The 22,263-nt window shown below is 35.6% G+C and overlaps 1 protein-coding gene across 3 annotated transcripts; it reads left to right on the top strand.

Moving 5' to 3' along the window:
- Position 1: 1 nt before the first annotated feature.
- On the top strand, positions 2–14,852 carry MAIP1 (matrix AAA peptidase interacting protein 1). 3 transcript variants are annotated; one of them, XM_074302766.1, is made up of 5 exons: positions 2–592; positions 3,272–3,343; positions 4,287–4,413; positions 10,327–10,474; positions 13,384–14,852. In XM_074302766.1, the coding sequence occupies exons 1-5, from the start codon at positions 119–121 to the stop codon at positions 13,409–13,411; spliced, it is 849 nt and encodes a 282-aa protein (XP_074158867.1). In that variant the 5' UTR covers positions 2–118; the 3' UTR covers positions 13,412–14,852. The 3 variants fall into 3 exon arrangements, with proteins under 3 accessions (XP_074158867.1, XP_074158868.1, XP_074158866.1); XM_074302765.1 differs by lacking the exon at positions 13,384–14,852 and adding an exon at positions 11,937–12,190 and having other exon boundaries at positions 6–592; XM_074302767.1 differs by lacking the exons at positions 3,272–3,343; positions 13,384–14,852 and adding an exon at positions 11,937–12,190 and having other exon boundaries at positions 3–592.
- The last annotated feature ends 7,411 nt before the right edge of the window (positions 14,853–22,263 follow it).

The following is a 22,263-nucleotide window of genomic DNA, read 5'->3' as shown; positions in this document are numbered from 1 at the left end:
GTAAATAGCCGGACCTCTCCGGAAGCAAATGCAACAGATCCGGCTTGCTGCTGTTGAGTTTCCTGCTCGACTCTCTTTTGCTGTTGCACTGGCCAGGTGGGGGTGAAAGGCCGGCAAGATGGCGCTGGCCATTCAGCTGCCCCGCTTCCTTATCGCCCGGCTGCTGACTGGCAGAGCTGCCCGCTCGGCCCGGTTCGGACCCGCAGAGGCGTTGTCACCTTTCCCTGGCTACTGCTGCCGCTGCCGCCTCAGCCTCAGCCTCAGCGCCCCCGGGGCCGGCTGGGCCCGGGCAGCTGGGGCCCCCTGCTTCAGCCGCCGCTGCCGCCCCCTCCTCGGCCCTTCCCTGCGCCCCGCTGCCGCCGCTGCCTTTGTCCTCCCGGGCCCCGGCCCCTGCCCCCCGCCTCCGGAGAGGAGTTACAGCAGCACGGAGGAGCCGCCTCAGCAGCAGCCGCCACGGCAGCAGACCCGGGTACTGTATTTGGGGCTGTTCAACCCCCTCGTGTGGCTTCGCACCCGAGTCTACGCCTTCCTCATCTGGGCCTATTTCGACCAGGAATTCAGCATCGCCGAGTTCACTGAGGGAGCGAAGCAGGTTTGTCCTCCCCTCCCAGGGGCTCTTTTTATTCCTTTGCAACCCAATGCCTCGGGGCTTAAAGTGTGTCTGGAGGGGAGGGAGGCGGAGGTTGAGCCTGGTTGTCGGGGCCTGTGCTTCCTTTAAATTTGTACTCGGAAGATCTGGATCTTGTGATTTGGGGCAAATCACTTAACTCCACACAGTTGACCTCGGCTTCCTCGTTTGTATTCGGAGGAAAATGGACAGATCTATGAGAACCTGCCCAACTTAGTACTCTTTATTGGAAACTGCCTGGATTGGGGGCCAGATGAAACTTTTATAAAGGTTATTCATTATTTCAGGTCCTGTTTCTTATGTTTGCTCTCGGAGAGAAACATTATTATAACACTTGTCATGTCACGAATGTTCCTGTGGCTTTAAGATGGGTGTGTTTTGTTCATCATTCATCGACCTTTCCTTGGCATGAACAGCTCAGCCAAATATCAGAACATTTAACCATAGGAATTTGACAGTCTTCTTTATAGTAACTATAACATAATTAAGATGCTAGATAGAATTTAAATCCTTCACATTCTTGAAACATTAAATAAAGTGATTGGTTGTAATATTGTATCTGTGTTCAAAAGGTTGTTTATGTCTTATCCCCAGTAATAAACATTTAATTTTTAAGTACCTATTGTGTTCCCATTCTGTACCAAGTTCTAGAAATAACAAATACAAAAGCAAAGAGGCCTTGTTCAGGAAGTCCTTATAAGCCAAAAGAGGAGACCACATAGGCATGTGTATGTGTGTGTGCGTCAAATACATGTAACATATTTAACACATAAGCAAATTGTAGTTACAGCTGAAATATACCTGAGTGATCAAAGAATACAGTAGCTTAATTTTCCAAAAGAAAGCCTAGTTTCAAATCCCAGCTCTGAAATTTACTATTTTTCTGGCCAGAGGAAAGTCACTTCACTCATCTAAGTCTCAGTTTTGATATGGTTCAGATGTGTTTTCTGATACAAGGGTTAGAAATTTTGGGGATATTGGAAGTGCCATATTTCTTTAGCCCTGGCTGAGCCAAAGAGTGACTGAATGCCACTGATTACTCACATATTCATGGAGGAAGGAAACTGGAGGAAGACAAAAGATATTTAGAAATAACTAGTAAAGAAAGGAAGAGAAATGAATGAGACTTATTACTTAGTGTTGTCATTAAGAGCCTCCTCTTAGCAAAAGTTGGTGGAGAAAACAGACTCTAGTTCTAGTCATATGCTGTTTAGGTCTTGGGCTAGCCTTGTAAACCTTCCTGTTTGTCAATCTGTAAAATGGAGATAATAATGATTGACTTCCCTGAATCAGAGGATACTTGTGATAAACAAATAAGATGGGATAGGTGAGGTTTTTTGTACTGAATAATAGAATTTTAGAAGTGAAAAGACTATAAATGTGATCTGGTCAATAACTTTTTTTTTTTTTTCTTGAAGAAACTATTGACTTGACATCTCAAAACTAGTAGCAGTGCTTGAAGAAAAATTCACTTTTTCTGTCTTCCCAGCAAGTGTCCTTTCTACTATACCAAGCTATTATACATATTTGACAATACTGTGCTATGTCAGAGTGATTCTGCCATCTTCTTGAAGAAAAATGTATGTGAGGGTATATAATTAATATTTCCATATTTAAAATGAAGATGTATATCTAGAGAATATGTAGTACCATGCTAGGACACAGACATAACCTTCCTTCAAGAATCTTACAATTAATCTAAGAAAATGAGACACATACATAAAAAGTCACATTTCCCCCCCCCCCAAAAAAAAATGTCCCAGATTTGTGATTTCATTAATGCAAGCAACTCCCAATAAAAAAACTTCTATCAATGCTAATCATTTACTTTTCAATTTCAGGTCTAGGATATTCAAAGGTTAAACAATTTGACCGGAGTCACTCAAATTAAGGACCTCTGATTCCAAATTACACATTCCTCTCTACCATATATACATACATACACACACGTCCCATATACATACATATAGTGTGTATTTTGTGTAGTGGAATGAGTACTGAAATATATTGTACTATATTATGTACTATAAATGTAGCCACATATATGTATGTGTGTGTGTATATGTGTATATATATGACTTATGTACATTTATTCAAAGGCTTATATGTGGTACAGTAGTACAATAGTTTGAGTGCTAGGCCTAGAATCAGGAAGATCCCATATATGGTCTGAGACATTAATTATGTGATCCTGGGCAAGTCATTTAATTTGTTTGCCTCAGTTTTCTCAAGTACAAAATGGGAACAATAACAGTATCTACCTCGATTGTTGGCAGATATTTGGAAAGTACTTAGCAGTCTCTGGCATGTAGTAGGTCCTAAATAACTGCTTATTCTCTCCCCTCCCCACTAGACCATGTGAAAAATGTTTGGCAGATGCAAAAGGAAGACTAGACTCTTTTCTAGATCTGGTTCATCGCAGAAGTCCCACAACCAACTTTTCTCTGCCTTCAGTTTTTCTTCTATGAGTAAAATTTTGAGAGTGATGTCCAACTTAGCATACTTTTGAGTCAATTACTACTGAAAAATCTCATGTTACACTTATACAGTGTGTATTGTTTATATTTGTATCTAAGAAGAAAAGCCTCTTTCTTGGTATTGTGAAATATCTAATCTTTTTTTTTTTTTTCTTTTTTGATGAAGGCTTTTGCTCATGTATCTAAGCTGCTTTCTCAGTGTAAATTTGATCTTCTAGAAGAGCTTGTAACCAAGGAGGTAAAATAATAATTTTCCTTCTTTAAAAAAAAAAAAACAAAAACAACAAAAAAACTAATACCTTGATCTTATATTAAGCTGCTAATTTTATGTATTTGAAATATAACAAAATATTCTTTGTAAGCACTCCCAAAGAATGCCAATATTATGTACGTGTGCTGCCAGGTAAGTGGTGGTGGGATAGAGTGCTAGACAGTTCATATCCTATCTTAGCACTAACTGCATGACCCCAGTGAAAAGACTTAACCTCTCCTACCCTCAGTTTCTTCACTTGTAAAATGTGGTTAATCATAGTATCTTCCTTATAGGATCAAATGAGAGAAGAACATAAGTAAAGTGCTTTGCAAATCTTACAGCAATATATGTGCTAGTGATTTATTTTTAGAAGTATTAAAGCAGTGAACTCTGACATTTTAGCACATGTAAGTTTCAGGTAGTTTGGTGAATCTATGAACTTATCAATATGTATCCTTCCTTCATTATTAAAGTTCACAAGTCATCTATACCTTCTCATGCAATGTAATTCTTATCAATATCTTCCCATAAATCTTTTACAGGAGTTTCACCTAGCACATTGGGGTAGCTCTTTGAAATCTCTGAATATTGGCTGGGTACTAATGGACTTTACTGTGTTTACTTCCTTGTTTACTATTCTTCACTCTGATTACATGATTGGCTCACCTCTATATGTTTAATGATGTCTTTGATGTTACTTCTATATAACACATAAAACAAAGATAAAGATAACTAAATTGTAACTTAATTAAAGATATTTAGAGCCTTTCCAGGCTACTTCCATGAGGATTGCTAAATACAGTAATAAAATTTAGAAATGAGAAAGAAAATGTATTTTCTTTTTTTTCCTAAGCGCTATTTAGTCTTTGAAATCATATTTTAATTGGTGAATTCAACAAAGCTATTGGCTTGATTTTTCCAAACTCAGGTACTCCAAGTGTTAAAGGAAAAAGTTGCTTCACTGCCTGACAACTATAAGACTGCACTTGCTGCTGAGTTAGATGAAATTGTATATACTGCAACAGGTGACATCTCCATTTACTATGATGATAAAGGTATGAATTGACATATACATCTGAATTATCCATAGTGACAAAGATAAATTCAGACAGATAATTCCAAAATTATGATCTACATTGTTTTCTTGTGTCACTTTGAATTTATAAGATCTAAGAATACTAAAATAATAGGCCTGTTTTATGAAAACCTGACTCAGAATGAACTATAAAACTTCTCAGGGCTTTTCTCTGACACTCTCTTTATGCTAGTTAAAGATGTTATCACATCTTAGGTCGAAGAAAACCATCAGCTTGAGATGTATTCTTTTTGAATTTGCCCTATTCATGAGTCATAACTTGGCTTGAGTTTTCAAGGAAGTAAATGTGAGTTTAGTTTTTAAAATTTCGCAGTGAGTGGAGATAGGTTTAGATGTAGGGTAAAGGAATAAAAGAAACTAAACTACCTTGTATCAGCTAAAAACTGATAAATAGTATCACTTACTCTGGTTATTTAATAATAATTTGAAAACAAGTTAAGTTACAAAACTAAAATTGTGTGTAATTTGATTATAGTACATCTAAGTAGAATGCTAAACTTTTATCTTTACCATGAATTTAACAAACAAGGGAGCATTCTAATACATAACAAAAAAAATATTGAATATGAAACTATAAGTGTGAAGTTTTGTTGGTGGTGGTGATGGTGGTTTTTGCTGAGGCATTGGGGTTAAGTGACTTGCTCAGGGTCACATAGCTAGGAAATGTTACATGTCTGAGGTCAAATTTAAACTCAGGCCCTCCTGACTTCAGGTACTCTATCCATTGTGCCACCTAGCTGCCCCTGTGAAGTTATTTTTTAATGAATATTAAATTTAACTATAGTAGTAACAAATTGCCTCATTTGTGGCTGCTTTAGAGTTTTTGGGTTTATTTTTTTTATATTTTTTAAGGTCTTGTTAATATTCCCTTCACTTATTTTTTTCCTCTCTATTAGTCCCACATGGAATCCTCTCTTATAACATTAGTATTGTCAAATAAAACAAATCAGAACCATATCTGTAACTGTCCAGTCCATCCTGAGACACATTAATCTTGTCATTTCCCCCCATTCAAAACTTTTTTATGACTCCCCCTTTTTTTTTCTAGGATAAAACAAAAACTCTTTGATCTGGCTTTTAAAGCCTTCCTGGGTCTGATTCCATCTACTGTTCCAGACGTTTTAGGCATTTCTCCTTGGGAATTTTAATTTCTAGCCAAATTGGATTACTAGCTGTTTTTTGTTGTCTTTATATTGCCAGCACCCAGTAGAGTGCTTTGCATTTTGTAGCAGCTTAAATTTCTTAAGTGAATTGAAAGTCCATTAACTATTATCTTGCAACTGATTTTAATAAACATATTTATCTATTGCAGCCCAGCTGAAAAGTTTAGCAATATGAAATAGTTTTTATGGTGACAAACAGTTCAACAATACCCTGAGGATATTGCTTTATTACAACACAAAATAATCATGAATGTTAATGATGATGATCTAGAAAAGATGATTATCTTACATATTATCTGTTGAAGGTTTTTTGTGGATAGTGAAAAAAGTTGTATTAACAGAAATTACTAATAGATGTTGCTAATTTTCTTTTTCCAAAAATTCAGTTTTATTTTGTTTTCAACTCTGAATTCTCTGCTTCGTACCTCCCCTTCCCCTACATCGAGAAAACAAGATAAACAAAACCTATTGCAAACATGTATAGTCAGTCAAAACACATTTCTGCATTAATCTTCTTCAGAAAATTCCAAAAGCAACATTTCTCAATCTTCATTCTGAGTGTCACCTCTTCATCTGGAAGTTGGTAGCATGTGTCATGAGGTCTCTGGAGTTGTGGTTGATCATTGTATTTATCAGAGTTCCTAAGTCTTTCAGAATTGTCTGCCTTTACAGTATTGTTATCTTATATGTTGTTTTCCCATTTCTGATGACTTCATTTTTCATTTATGTATCCCTTCATCATTTCTTAAAGACAGTAGTTTCCCATCCTATTCATGTACTATAACTTATTCAGCCATTTACTAGTTGATGAGTACTTCCTCAATTTCTAATTCTTTGTCACCACAAAAAGAGCCACTATAAATATTTTTGTATACAGGGGTCCTTTACCTTTTTTTTTTTTTTTTTTTTTTTTTTGAGTATAGACTTAGAAGTAGCATTGCTGGGTCAAAAGGTATGCACAGTTCAGCAGCTTTCTAGATATAGTTCCAGATTTTTTTTCCCAAGTGACTGGACCAGTTCACAACTCCATCACCAGCATATTAATATGCCTGCTTTCCTGCAGCCTCTCTAAAATTTGTTATTTTTCCTTTTCTGTCATCCAGTCTGCTAAGTATAAAGTAGTAAGTACATCAGAAATTGTCTTAATTTGCATGTCTCTATTGGTTATTTAGAGCATTTTTACATTTGACTGTTGATCTTGAGCAGTTAGGTTGAGTGCCAGGTGAATGAATAGAGTGCCAGGTCTGGAGTTAAAAGACTCATCTTCTGGAGTTCAAATCTGACTTTGAACAATTAATAGCTATGTGATTCTACAGGAATCACTTAACCCTACGTTCCTTAGCTTCTCATCTATAAAATTGATTGGAGAAGGAAATGGTTAAACCATCCAGTATTTTTGTCAAGAGTTAAATATCAAATGCAACAGAGTCAAACACTAATGAGTAGCATTATTAATTGAAATTTCTTCCTCTTAGTATCTTAGTACCTCTTAGAAAAATGCCTCTTAGTATCCTTTGACCATTTATAAATTAGAGAATAGTTCTTATTCTTATCAATTCCATTAAGTACCATAAGTATCTTTTTAAAAAATAAGACCTTCATCAGAGATACTTGCTACAAAGTTATTTCTCCCAATTACTTGTTTTTCTAATTTTGAATGCATTTTGTTTATGCAAAAGAAAATGTTACATAATCAAAATTATTTACCACTTTTGAATCTTTCTGTATCTTGTCTGGTTATAAATTATTCCCCTATCTATATATCTGATCAGCCTTCCTTCTATATTCCCCTAATTTGTGATATCTATTTTAAGAAGGAAGAAAAATATAGAATGCATTTCAGAAAGATTTTCTTTTTATAGTTATTTATAAATTTGTATTATTTTATTGTTCAAAAATATTTATGGACAGTCCCTCATCCGTGTGTGTGTGTTAGGATTACTAGGTGAGAACTCAGGTTGTCTGGATAGTGACAAGGTGAGAATTCAGGTTGTCTGGACAATTACAAGGTGAGAACTCAGGTTGACTTGACAGAAGGAGCAAGCTCATTGGCTGAAGTGGTTCTTCCCAGAAGCTGCCGGATCACTCTCTGGGAAGAGATCTGCTGTGTCTACTCAAATCTCTCAGACAGATTCTTTTTCCTGTAGCGAACCGTTGTCTCCAGGTAGTTGCTGTTAACTCTTGTCCAGAGAAGTGACTTCCCTTCCTGCAGAGAGCCGACTTCCCTTCCTGCAGAGAGCTGCGTCAAGCAAGATGTAATGCAGAGTCTTCTTCTATCTCTGGGTGTCCTCTCTTTTATCCTCCCAGAGAATGGGTGTGGGATAATGCAAGGGCTTCTGGGAAGAACCACTTCAGCCAATGAGCTTGCTCCTTCTATCAAGTCAACCTGAGTTCTCACCTTGTAATTGTCCAGACAACCTGAATTCTCACCTTGTCACTGTCCAGACAACCTGAGTTCTCACCTAGTAATCCTAACATCTCCCCCTTTCTTTTGATTTAGAACATAGCTGTGTGTGTGTCTGTGTGTGTGTGTGTGTGTGTGTGTGTGTGTGTGTGTGAGAGAGAGAGAGAGAGAGAGAGAGAGACACACACACATATATAAAACATAATAATAATACTTTTTTTTTTTTTTTTTTGAGGCTTGGGTTAAGTGACTTGCCCAGGGTCACACAGCTAGGAAGTGTTAAGTATCTGAGGTCACATTTGAACTCGGGTCCTCCTGAATTCAAGGCTGGTGCTCTATCCACTGCGACACTTAGCTGCCCCAACATAATAATTCTTTATCTAGTTATGCAATGTTTCCTTTAAAACAATTCTGTAATACATATAAACTGATGTTTATATAGTGCTTTAATGATAGCACTTTAAAAAATTGCACCATTTGAACAGCACAATAGTCCTTTAAGAGAGAACTATCATCTTCATTTTGCAGATTAGGAAATTGAGGCACAAAAAGATTGTAAGGTACAAGGGATTTTCCAGTGATCACAGCTAGTGTCAGAGGCAAGATTTAAATCAAGTTCTTTCTGATGCCAAGTTCAACACGCTTACCAGAACTGCCATGCTGCTTCTATCATTCTCATTTTTCATACGAGGAAACAAAGGCCCAGAAGAGTTAAATATTTGCCCGAGATTGTATAGATAGTAATCAGAACTTGAACCCAGGATTTTTTCTAGTTTAATTATGAAAATGAATTACTATACTATATATTCAAGATGAAAAGAGGGCCTATAAGAAGTCAGTTTGAATTTAAATAAACTGTGCTTTGCTTTGTAACCTAAAAGACATTGTTCTTTTTATTCTTTTTTTCTTCTTGTGGTCAATTTGAATGTTAAATTACATTAAATTAAATATTAAATTACATTATTTTGGGAATCCATATATGTTGAATAAGTTGAGAATATATTTCAAAAACTTCACAGTGATTTGCCAGTTTAGGAATCTGCAAAAAGTATATGTTATGTATAAATCTGATACATAAGGTCATTAGATTGGTAAAAAAAAAATAATAATAACTTTTTTAAATGGATTATAATTTTTCAGATAGTCTAAAGTTACTTTGTGAACAAAGTAACACACCAGTTGGTTTCTAATTTGAATAGAAACAATATTCCATAAAAGTGCTTTTCATAGAAAGACTATTCCAATATCCCTGATAAAAACTCTAATTGGAACCAAAATATTCCAGATTCAGCTAGTGGATCAGAATGTAGAAACTAAACAACATTCTATCTTGTGTGATCATGATAATTTTATATTTATTTCTTCCTACTTTTCAATAGAAGACAGTTTCTGTTGATTTGGGAATAAGATTGAATTTTGAGATTCTTTAATGTTTTTCTCTCCAACCAGATTAATTCATCCTTTTTTTTTGTGCACCTTTTGACTTGTGAAAATCTTACTTCCTTTTCCTACATATGACTATGGTACTGTTTCTATGCACATCACAAATTTAAAAGAGTTAAAGAGAGTCTTCTGAGTTTATTAATTGCTAGCCACTCTATACACACACACACACACACACACACACACACACACACACACACAGAGTTTGTAGTTGTATATTTGCAATGTTGATGTATTTGCTAAAGTACATTAAGCAAATAATATTTTTACCACAAATGTTTGTAGTTGTGGCCCTCCTATTTTTAATTTATATTCATTTTTTTTATTAGGTTCAGCAAAGTAAACTAGCTTAGATTAGTCTCATTTATCAATTTGGGTTTGCCATATTTCAATTTCTTCTTTAGTAATCTTGTTGACAAAACTTTGTATGTATTCTGGTCTCTTGTCTAGAATAATTACGATAATCTGGAGAGGTAGCTTTATTTTTAGAAAAATGGTATGATGTATACTTTAACATATTTAACATGTATTGGACTACCTGCCGTCTAGAGGAGGGGAGTGGACGGAAGGAGGGGAAAAGTTGAAACAGAAGATTTTGCAAGGGTTAATGTTGAAAAATTACCCATGCATATGTTTTGTAAATAAAAAAGTTGTAAAAAAGAAAACTGTATGATGGTTGTTAAGGAACATTTATTAGAATTATATATATTTTTACTGCTCTTCACTGATTTTTTTTCCCTTTATACCATAGCTATATTATATTCATCGATAGCAGGTGGTGACAATAATTTGTAAAATCTTGAATGTTAAGCTTATCAAATATTGTGTATTTGATGTATTTTTGTTTGTTTTTCTTTTCAAGGAAGGAAATTTGTTCACATCCTGATGTGTTTTTGGTATCTAACCAGTGCCAAACTCCCTGATGAGACATTAAGCGGAACTAAAATATTTCAAGTTCAACTAGGGGATCAGAATGTTGAAACTAAACAGCTTCTTAGTGCAAACTATGAGTAAGTCTCTTGAGATTTCTTTGTTTCCTCCTCTTGAGAGTAGAGAAATTGATACCAAAGGATAAAATCTAGGTGGTATTCTCAGAATAAAAAAAAATATGTAATTTTTAAAAGGATTGAGTAATAAGAAATACTATTTGAAGTACAGAGGTTTGATTTCAAAAATTTAAGAGGTAGCAATAGTGCTGAAATTTAGTCAAGTGACAGATGGATCGTGAAATGCTTGTAGAAACTAAATACTGGTTGCTTACACTATTTGGTCTTCGAATGTGCCACAATTCTTAGTTGTCAAAATCAATCATTTTTAATAATGAAATATATTTGTAAAGATATGAAATATTTGCTTTAATAATAGTGCTTTAAAAATAGCCCGTTAAGGAAAAAACATTAGATGTTTCTAGAGGTAAGAAAGTGATTACTACATTATTGACCTTATTTGTTTTTGCTTTCAATTTTCAATATTATCCCTTAAAACAAAAAATAAATGAGAAAGGGGAAGGGGGAGACAATTGAGCAATACAAAGAAATATATCAACCACATCTAACATTATATTTGTATCCTACATCTACAGCTTCCCACCTGCAAAAAAGGGAGAGAGGTTCATTTTCTCATTCCCTTGTCAGCAACTAGCTAATTGACAGTTCTTTAAAAAAAAATTTATATTCTTCATTTCTATGTCTTTAAAGTTTATTTTCTTTAGATTTTTCCTTTGATCATAGAGAGCCAAGCATATCTTAGTAAAACGTACAAATTAATTTTGTAGGCTTTATTCTTTGTTGGTTTTGAAACATTGTTACCATCAATATTGATCGTTTATTTTATAATAAAAGAGTGATAATAAGAACATAATAACTATATATTTGGCAAAATTTAGGTGGAAAGGTAACGCTGGAGCACTGAAGCATGTTGTGGTGCTGAGATCAATTTAATTTAACAAATAATTATTAAAGTACCTCATCAGTACAGAATCCTAATGCCTAGATAAGGAATATTTCCTTAGATATTAAGAAACAAAGAAAATCTACTTGTATTTGAATGAATGAGAGTTATTTTTTACAAAATAATACCAAAGCAGCAGGATAAAGAAAGACATTCATTATATATTTTTATGTATAAATACTACTTGCAAAGATATATAATTAAGAAATTGTTATTTTATCATATGATACAGAGGCAAATCAAACAATGAAATAGTCTTAATTTTAATTTGGCTAGCCATCATAAAATATGCATTTAAAGTTTGAACATACCCTTGAGTTATATGATAATTTATTTGGTTGGTCATTTGGTAAATGTTTTGCTTAGGTAGAGGTTCTTTATTTTGGTTTACATTTAGCATTAGACAGATATTTGCTAATTAGTTGATTTTTTAAAAAAATAAGATAATTGTAAATTATATAATTATCCAAATGTTTTACAATTGATTTTATTATGAATTCTTTATGCTATCTTTTGTTTTAGATTTCAGAGAGAGTTTACACAAGGAGTGAAACCTGACTGGACAATTGCAAGGGTTGAACATTCGAAATTATTAGAGTAATCATCTTTCTCTTGGAAAATCAGTTTTTGGACTTTTTAAGAACTGCTGTGACAAACTAAAAATAGAACTTTTTGGATCATTTGATCTCCACATAATCTGTTCTGTGGATTAATTTTGTATTTGAAATATTTACAATATCTTGATGTGACACAATAAAATAATTTGCAGATCCTCACCACTTTATATAAAATACTTTTTAAAAACTAGACTTTTTGATGTTGTAAATGATCACTACACACATTCCATCAGGCATGGATTATGCTGCCCTTACAAGAGGGATTTTATAGAGGGATTATAAAACTCTAAAGACTTAAATATTTGGTGCTTAATTCACTTATAGAATTTAATCAGGTCCACTAAGGGTTTTTTGTGTTGTTTTCTTTTTAATGATAAATGAAATCCATCTCTTGAGAAGACTATTTTTGCTGAGAAAGTCACACAAATTGTGACTTTGAACCAACTGAATATTTTGAAAAGATAGTGGTTTCCAAGGGAACATACATATAGTTTAATACCACGCACCTTTCACAGGCAAATATATGTACAAGAAGTTTAAAAGCTTGAAGTAAATTCACCAACTCCTAAACCTCATATAATTAAAATGTTAGGTTGGAACAGAATATTTAATTGAGTATACTAACTGGAAACCATCATTCTACAGATAAGAAAACTAAGATACAATGAACTTAAGTGACTTGTGCAAAGTTATACAGCTAATTAATGACAGACCCAATATTTATGATCCTCAATTCAGTATTTTTCCTACAATGACATAGGCTTGTGCCCAAAATGATTTTCAGCTGTTTAGTAATAGCAGGCTTATCTCCAAGTAAAAGGCAGGTCTTATCAGTTTGGGGCTTTTCCCCAATATTGCCTGCCTTTCTCTTTCTCTCTCTCTCTTTTTCTCTCTCTGTCTCTTTGTCTGTCTGTCTCTCTCTCTGTATGTTTCTTTGTCTGTCTTTGTCTCTCTCTCTCTTCCTTCTCCCTCAACCTTTCCCCCTATATCCTCTCTTTTTTTCTCTTGTTTACTCTTCCCCTCCCCTTTTTTCTTTAAGACTCAAAGACCTTTTGTCACTCAAAATGGAGCCTCATGAGCTTGATTCCATTGCTTTCACTTCTCTTTGCAACCTGGGTCAGTTCACTTAAGGGCAGCACCTTTGGAACTCGAGACATTGGTGCTATACTTAGTGTGGACAACCAGTTGGCTTTAACCCATTGCAACTCAAGAGTTCCAGCTTCCCCCAATGGCAGGGATTACAGGTGTGTGTCACCACTCCCTCTACCAATTGCTTTCTTAGCTTTCTTACTCAAAAGTTCTTTGTCATTTTCATAAATATTTGATTGATTTGCCTTTCATATTTTTCCCAGGTTGTTCTGTGCTACATGGATGAAATAAAGCTGTCAATAGAAAAATCAGGAACTTCAAGTTTTATCTCATTTCAAGGAACTTTTAAAAGTTGCATTTTGCATGTAATGTAGTAGACACCATTCAAAGCAATTCAGCTCCTATAATAAAATCAAATTCAACTTGGTGGTGAGTAGCATTCAATTGTGTCTGCTGTGTTTTCCCTGCTTATCCTTCTCAAACTTGGGATTGCTGAATTCCAATACTTAGAATAATTTAACAACACATAATTTTTATATATGGCTTGCTTTTTATAGCCTTTTAAAAATCAAGTAAAAAAACCTGGAAATATTTTCTCTTTACATGGATTTTATTGTTGTAGTCTTATCTCTAGGAAAATCCTTAAAACTCTCAAAATGACATGTTTATAATCTTGAAATTATCATAACACTTTTTAAATAAAGAAAGCAAGTGAAAATTTTGTTTTGATCTGAAGCTGCTTCTTGGTTGCATTGCCCAGAGATAGAAAACATAGTAATGAGTCAGTTGTCTTAAAAAAAGAATTGGAAAAGGACAAAAAAAAACCCATTGATATGATTTAAGGCCAGTGTGTGTTTGCATTATTTTCAGTTTTAGGCCAGGCTTAGTTTACAAATTACATTTTTATTTGTATAACATTAAAAACCAAAGATCTCATGTTAAAAACTTGTCTTAAGGTCAGTTAGTTTTAAACCTAGTAACCTTGATGCCTTAAAGATGTTTCATATTTGTAAATTACTTCGGTTGTCATCAGTGCATTTTGAGACAAAAAGAAAAAATATTCAGATTAGCCATTATTTCTCTCCACTGTGGTCAGTCAGTATATGTTCATTATGCATTTACTCTTGTGATTACTGTGCTAGGTTCTGCAGGAGATGGGGGGAAAAAAAGGCATAGGAAAGTTTTCCTAGCTAAATTCATTTTCTAATAACATTGTTAATGTGTAATTAATAACATTGTTCCTGTGTAACTGACTGTTCCTGGAAACATTGCTTCATCACCTAATGTATTTTTGTGGAATATTTTTGTGAAGCATTAAATGAAATGTATCTTTAGATGATATGGGCTTGTTTAGAGAATAAGACTATAACATAGAACTCAAGTCATTTAAGACAATATATAAGTGCCATGTAGTCTTGAATGCTACAGGAATTAGAAAGCAGAAAGTCAAGAAGAGTTATCGTACTTCAGCTTGCTTTTCAGGATGCTTTACTTTCCACTATCTAAATCCTACCCATCTTTTAAGATGGGCCTTCTTTATGAAAATCTCCCTGTTAATCCTAACCCTTTTGAGAAGCTTCATAGCAGTGAAAAGAGCAAAAGTGTAGGAATCAGGAAGCTTGGATTTATAGTCATAATTAGGAGCAAACAAGTCACTTAATCTCTCTGAATATCAGTTTCCTTATCTGTAAAAATAGGGATAATACTAGCATATTTAAAAAAAAAAAAAAAACCTTAGAGGACATCCTCCACTGTTTTGTCTAGGATCCTCAACAAGGATAAGAAGTACATGGGATCTGAGGGGTTTTTATGGTGAAGACACCACTGGAGGAAAAGTCTGTATCATTGGGATATGAGAGATCCTCTAAGCAGCCACAGTACTTGGATTACCTACCTCACAGGGTTGTTGTGAGGAAAATGCTTTGTAAACCCAAGCTTTATATAAATGTGAGTCCTTATTAATAAAGAAAGCCTTCATATCAATTCTTATAGACTTTTAGTTCTTCATGACAAGAATATTTAAAAAATTTTAAATCAGGTATACTGCCCGCATGCTATTTGTTTCTTTCTTGCAAACAGTAATCATGTTTTATACTGTGACCTAAGATGGACTAAATCAAGGATCAACTGTCTAGTGGCTAACTATAGTAGTTTTATCTATTTATTCTCATAAGGAAAATAATGTCATGACCTTTTTGGGGAGGGAGAGGAAGGTTATGTGATTTTGAGTATAATAAGGGAGGTACAGGCTTAAATTGTGTCTCTAGTTCAAGTAACTTTTTTTTTTTTTTTTTTTTTATGGGGGAGAAGGGTGGTGAGTGGCAAAAGAATATTTAGACTTGCTTCAAAGTTATCTTAGACCTTAGGAGGAGATAATAGGGTTATCTTAGGCACCAATGTAAACAAGTGCATTAAAGTATAGTTCATAAAGAAAAATCACTGAAGACTGCAAGAAAAATAAATCAAACCAAGAAGTAAGGTTAAAATTAGTCTTGCATACATATATAAATGTGAGGTTATCTATATTTACTTTCTTGTCTCTCCCCTTTTTAAAGTACAATTTTAAAAAATAAACAAATTAATTTTACTTGAAATTTGTCATTATTTCAAAATCAAGGATCAAAGAGAGATGAATATCCAGCTTTGTACCATATTAGTCCAACTATATAGGTTATCCTGTAATGTAGAGTGTATCTCCAAAATGAGATTCTTTTGAAAGGAAAGGAAATATATTGGCATACCCTGAAAAATGATTATAGGCCGCAGGCAAGTTTTATACAAGGCAGATTTAAAGAGAATAGTCTATTTTCGGACTGTTGGGTTATGTTTGAGAAGAATGATTTGACAAGGCTTGCTATAATACCATCATCATGTTATGCTTTCTCTTTTCCAGACTCAATTCTATTAGCCTAAATTTGAAATTAACTCAGCCAAGTTGAACCTGCTGGCTTTGTTGATCAGAAAGTGTTGAGAAATTTCACATTATTAGGGGAAGGTATGTAGTGGCAACAAGGTGGTGAGGGGATAGAGTCAGACACTCACTAGCTATGTGATCCTGGTAAAGTCACTTAACCTTGATTGCCTCATTTTCCTCATCCATAAAGATGATCTGGATAAGAAAATAGCACACTACTACTGTACCTTTGCCTGTATCTGAAGAATACCTGAAATGAGCTCATGAAAAGTCAGACATGACTAATAAAGCTAAATTACAGCAACAATTACTATGCAATTTTGGGGTATTTCAAAGCTTGCCTTTATTTTCATTTCTTTTCAATGATCTTCTAAAGCTATGAAATGTAATCTGTGGCAGATAAAATGTAACAAAGACAAAGTGAACAAGATAACAGTTTTTTATCCATGATGTGTATAGCTTTTAATAAGTGGGTCATACTGGTCTCCTTAATAGGTGAGTGACCAAGATAAGGAGGAAAAGTCTTCTTTATTGAAGACACAGGAGTTCTGGGTAGTTGGGGAATGTCACAATTGTCCACAGTTCAGAAAGATGAGTTGTCCTGTTGTGGGTAACTAAACCTCTCTTAACAATTAAGGAATGTTAATTGCTTTATGGATTTTAAATCTTTACTAGGAAATCAGAACCACCATAATCAGGACCAGGGAAGTAGTCATTCCTTTAGGGGAAATCAAACTACCTCTAATTCAACCAGGAAAGATTAGAACAATGTCTCCTTGGAGTGGGCCTCAACCTAAACTAGATTTTATTTCCAAGTAATAAAACAGGTTGCAGGTTAAAGTCGTTAGCAAGTCAATGTTCAGTGGGCTAGGCATGATCACGTCATTCCCTCTTAAACTAAACAAACTTTTAAGCAGATGCAGACTGGGAGAAACTGCAGTTTTTGAGAGAAACAGAAATGGAGATTTGACAAAATGATAATAGGGTAGACTCAATTATTAAATGATACTCCATAATTTTAATTTCTTCATTTCTCTTGACTCTTTCAATCATATCAAATATTCAGGTACTAAATTTTATCATTTCTACATCTCATTCCTGTTCCATACTCCATATGGCTGCCACCTTTGTTTAGACCCACTTTATCTGCCATTTGGCAGCTTTGTATGTGTATATATATAAAACTTAATTGGTCTTCCTTTCTTGGGTCTCTTCAATCTGTTCTTTATATAGCTACCAAAATGATTTTCTTAAAGTTAAGTCTGGCAATATCACTCTCCTCAATTTACTCCAGTGCTCCCTACTATTTCATCTAAGATCAAATGCATACTCTCCAGTTATACACTTATAATCCTTCACAACTTGGAACCAACTCCTCTTTCCTCCTTCATTACAAATAACTCCTCTTTCTATATTCTGATCCAGCTGAACTGACCTTGTTATTCCTTACATATGATACTGTTATTTCAAATCTTGCACTATCTGTCCCTTATACCTAGAACATACTCAGTCCTCAATTCTACCTCTTAAAATCCTTAATTATCTTTAACGTGCAGCTTAAATCGGACCATCTCCTACATGAATTCTTTCCTGATCTGTGCGCCACAAGCGCCCCCACCCATTTTAAGTATTTTTATATATTTATTTCTGTTCATTTGTCTCCTATAGAATGTAAACATGATCAGGAATTGTTTCATTTTTATCTTTGTATCTGGCACCTAGCACAATGCTTGATAAAGATTATTAATATTAATTATTAATAATGTGCTGTTGTCTCCAGAGACTTCTGAGCGCTCTCTGGTCTAGAGGAGAGACTTCTTCTTCCTCCAGAGAGCCGCCTTAAGTCCGGCCCAGACAAGACTCTCTATCTCTGGAGTGCCGCCTTCTTTTATCCTCCCAGAGAATGGGCATGGGATAACGCAAGGGCTTCTGGGAAAAATTACTTCAACCAATGAACTTGCTCCTCCTAAGCATATAAGTTCCTCCCCCAGGAGTTCATAAGTAAAACTCCCAGTAAAGGCTGGAACTAGAGAATTGTTAAGTACCGATTTAGCACTTAGTAAGAATCTAACATCTCCCCCTTTCTTTTGATTTAGAACATGGGGTGGTCATGACCTTGAAACATAAATCCATCAATATGGGAGGCATTACACATAATTACATAGATTACATAAACACATAGTAACATAGTATAACGTAGTAACATAATACATGCTAGAAGTATGTAATAAACAACATGATCAAATAATCATAAATTGAGATGTTATAAATGTCCATAAATCCATTGTCCATTAGTCTCATCTTGTGTTAGGAAATCCAATGATTCCTGCTGGTAGCCATGCTCTTTCAGTGTCATGTTTCTTAGATTTTCTCCTTTGTTTTGAGGTCTTTCTTTTTTTCTGTTTCTCTAATGGACAAGGCGAATACAACTCATTGGCATCCATCTGATTCCTTCTCCATCTGAAGAAATACAAGCAAACCCTCTCCCCCAGGCAGTTAACCTATCTGGTCCCTTCCATTCACCACTTTCTGGGTCTCCCATCACCTGGCAATTATCTAAGGACAGTGGAGCTGCTTGCACTGGACACTGCCCTTCTGGTGAGGTATAAAACCTGTCTGCCAGAGCCAGTGCATCTTTGTCAAAAATTAGAAAATTAATGGTAGAGAGAACTAAATTTAGAAGTTCCCTAGGGCTACCTGTGGCTCCCCCTTTCTTTTGTTTTTGGAAGAGTGTCTTAATGTCTCTGTTTCCTCTCTCTACTATTGCCTGACCTTGCGGATTAAAAGGTATTCCAGTAATGTGTAATATCTTATACTGCTCACAGAAGTGCGCAAAATGTTTAGAACTATATGCAGGTCCATTATCTATTTTTATTTCTTGTGGCACACCCATAATTGCAAATGCTTGGATAAGAAATTCAGTGACCACTTGGACTGTCTCTTTTGCTGCTGGCACTGCAAAAGTGAATCATGAAAAGGTGTCTACTACCACGTGGATGAAAGACAGACAACCAAAAGATTTATAGTGGGTCACCTCCATTTGCCAGATTTCATTGGGTCTCAAACCACAAGGATTCTTCCCTGGAGGGAGTGTAGGAGTGTGGAAAGGAAGACAAGCTGTACAGCTTTTTACTATGCTCCTAGCTTCCTCTCTTGTTATTCCAAATTGTAAATGTAAAGCTCGAGCAGCCTGATGATATTTAGAATGAGATTCTTGTGCTTCCTGAAACAAAGGAGTACTGGCTAACATGGTTAGAAGGCTATCTGCCTTTGAATTTCCATCAAAAATAGGACCTGGAAGTCCACTATGTGAGTGAACATGCAAGATACAAATATTGCCTGGATTTTCTCTTACTTGCTCTTGAAGTTCCTTAAAGAGCTGATAAATATTAGAGGCTACAAATTTTATTTGGGCTGTACTACACCTACTGAATAGGCTAAATCAGTAATTATATTTATGTCTCCTGGGTAATAAGTAAGAGCTACCATGATAGCAAATAATCCATTCTGTTGAGTGGACTGAAAAGGAGTCCTGACTACTCTCTTTATGGTTAAATCATGAGAGTATACAGCACAAATATTTTCTTTGGAGGCATCTGTAAAGATTGTTGGTCCATTAAGAGGAACCTTAGAAACCTTTTCTTCAAAAATCCATTGCCAATTATGTAGTAGCCAGGTTATCTTTAATGGAGATCCATGTGCAAAATTTGGAGCTGTGGCCAATAAAATTTGCCATTCTGGGATGGTCTCACAGCATACATTAATTTGTGTGTTAGTATAGAATGTGTACATTTTTTCAGGACTTATTCCAGATAATTGTATTATTCTCTTAATAGCCTTTAATACATTTCTAGCCACAAGCACTGGGTAAGGAGTAAAGCTTTGTTCTGGTTGTGCTGGGAGGTTCACCCACTCAATCACATTGTCTCCTTGATGAAGGACTGCTGTGGGTGCCTCTTTTGTAGCAAAAACTGATATTTCCAAGGGTTTTTGAGTGACTCAACCACATTGGATAAAGCCAGTTCAACTTCTCTCAAAGCTTCTTGTGCTTCTTTTGTAAGCTGGCGTGGTGAATTTAAAGCACTGTCTCCCCTTAAAATGTCATATAGAGGTTGTAGTTGATTGGTAGTTAAGCCTAACATTGGATGCATCCATTGGATATCTCCTATTAATTTTTGGAAATCATTTAAGGTGTTCAACTTCTCTGTTCTTAAAGAAAGCTTTTGTACTGTTAGTGTCTTAGGATATACTTCATATCCTAAATATTGAAAAGGAGTATGTCTTTGAATTTTTTCTGTAGATATATGCAGTTTGTAGTACTTTAGTGTTTCCATAGTCTTTTGTAGACATGCTTCTAACACTTGTTCCTCAGGTGCACATCCCAAAATATCATCCATATAATGTAACAATATTACTTTTGGAAATGCTTTTCTTATTGGAGCAAGAGCAGCAGCAACATACATTTGGCACATAGTAGGGCTGTTTTTCATCCCTGTGGCAAAACTGTCCATTCATATCTTTTATAAGGCTCAGCCAAATTAAGACTAGGCACTGAAAAAGCAAATCTTTTCATATCCTCCTTATCTAGAGGGATAGAATAGAAACAATCCTTAATGTCTATAACCCATAGAGGCCATTCTCTTGTCAACTGAGTAGGAGATGGAAGTCCAGGCTGAAGAGTTCCCATAGTTTCCATCTGTTCATTTTCTCTTCTTAGATCAGTTAACATCCTCCATTTTCCAGATTTCTTTTTTACCACAAATATTGGAATTCCAAGGACTTAGAAAAGGCCGCAAGTGTCCTTGGTCAAGTTGTTCGTTCACTATCTCTAATAAGGCCTGAATTTTATCACTTCTTAAGGGCCACTGTTCTACCCACACTAGTGAATCAGTCTTCCACTGAATAGGAACCAGTAAAAGTGCAGGTAGGCCTTCAACAGCAGCCCTGCCTATAAAGCCGAATTGCTTATTTGTAATCCTATCTGCTATAAAATATCTCTTCCCCACAGATTGATGGGGACTTTTTCAACCACAAAAGGAGTAAAAACTCCTGTTTCACCTTCAAATATCCACCTCAAAGGCCTAGCACTAACTTCTGCTGCTATTGATCCTCCTACACCAGACATGTAGATGTCTGCCTTAATCTTTGGCCAGTGACTGGGCCAATTGGCACCTCTAATAACTGTACGATCTGCACCTGTGTCTACCAATCCTTCAAATGGTATTCCATTTATATAAATAATAAGCATAGGTCCTTCAGCTGTCACAGCTGCTGTCCAATATATTCCTGGATTTTGTTCATTGGAGTCAGAATCTAGGCAACTATCACCAGGTTGCTTATTAGGGGTATGTAACAATAAGCCTGATGCTACTACTTCTCCTGGTTGACAAATTACATGTTGTCTATCTGTGTTAGTGACTGGGATTTAGCTACACGTTCTCCAGTTTCCCACATCAGTGTATGGATGGATACTGTTTTGTAGGCACTCTCAGAAGGTGAAATGGTCAAGCCTACTGTGCCTGGAGGCAAAGGATCCATAAGCTCAACAGGAACAGATTTCACTTCTCCAGGGAGTATCTCAGTAGTCTCTACTGCACACAACTGTATTTTTCCTAATTTCAATTCCTTTCTTCCATCTTATTGCCTTTTGGCTGATTGATCATGTCTTAAAATTCTCTGGATGTAACCTTGGCTGCCATCATGCCCCACTTGGGGGGCTGAAGCTGGGCCCCGCCTCTCATTTCCCTGGATCAATCTACATTCAGAGGCCCAGTGGAGACCCTTGTGACATTTTGGACATGGAGTTTTAGGTCTTCTCTCACCCTGTCTTCTTACTGTATCTCCATATCTACACTGAGCGCTTAGATGTCCAATTTTTCCACATTGAAAACATCTCTGAGTTTCTCTAGAAGTCCCTTGCCAGGAGGGACCCTGTCTTTCCACGTTCATCATTGTCCGGGTGTAAAAAGCATTTGTTCCCACTGTAGCACAGCGTCTTATGATCTCCTCTAAAGGAGCATCTTTGTCTAATCCCCATATAATTCTTTTGCAAATCTCATTGGCATTTTCCTTAGCCAGATGTCTGGTCATTATTTCTGTAGCTGCATTTTCTCCAATAGTTCTTTTGACAGCAGTTTGCAAACGTCCCACAAAATCTGCAAAAGGTTCATTGGGACCTTGCTCTATTTTAGTGAAAGCCTCTCCCCGATCTTTCTGTCCAGGGAGGACA

Source organism: Sminthopsis crassicaudata, chromosome 3 (genome assembly GCF_048593235.1).
Source record: "Sminthopsis crassicaudata isolate SCR6 chromosome 3, ASM4859323v1, whole genome shotgun sequence".
Taxonomy (NCBI): domain Eukaryota; kingdom Metazoa; phylum Chordata; class Mammalia; order Dasyuromorphia; family Dasyuridae; genus Sminthopsis; species Sminthopsis crassicaudata.
Note: the sequence above shows the minus strand (reverse complement) of the source record. Positions and strands in the feature narration are given on the sequence as shown.

Bases quoted from the DNA above. Each gene is read 5' to 3' on its own strand.
- MAIP1 (XM_074302765.1), top strand. From the start codon at position 119: ATGGCGCTGGCCATTCAGCTGCCCCGCTTCCTTATCGCCCGGCTGCTG. The intron at 3,344-4,286 runs GTAAAATAATAA...TTCCAAACTCAG, and splicing joins AAGAGCTTGTAACCAAGGAG to GTACTCCAAGTGTTAAAGGA. The intron at 10,475-11,936 runs GTAAGTCTCTTG...CTTTTGTTTTAG, and splicing joins CTTCTTAGTGCAAACTATGA to ATTTCAGAGAGAGTTTACAC.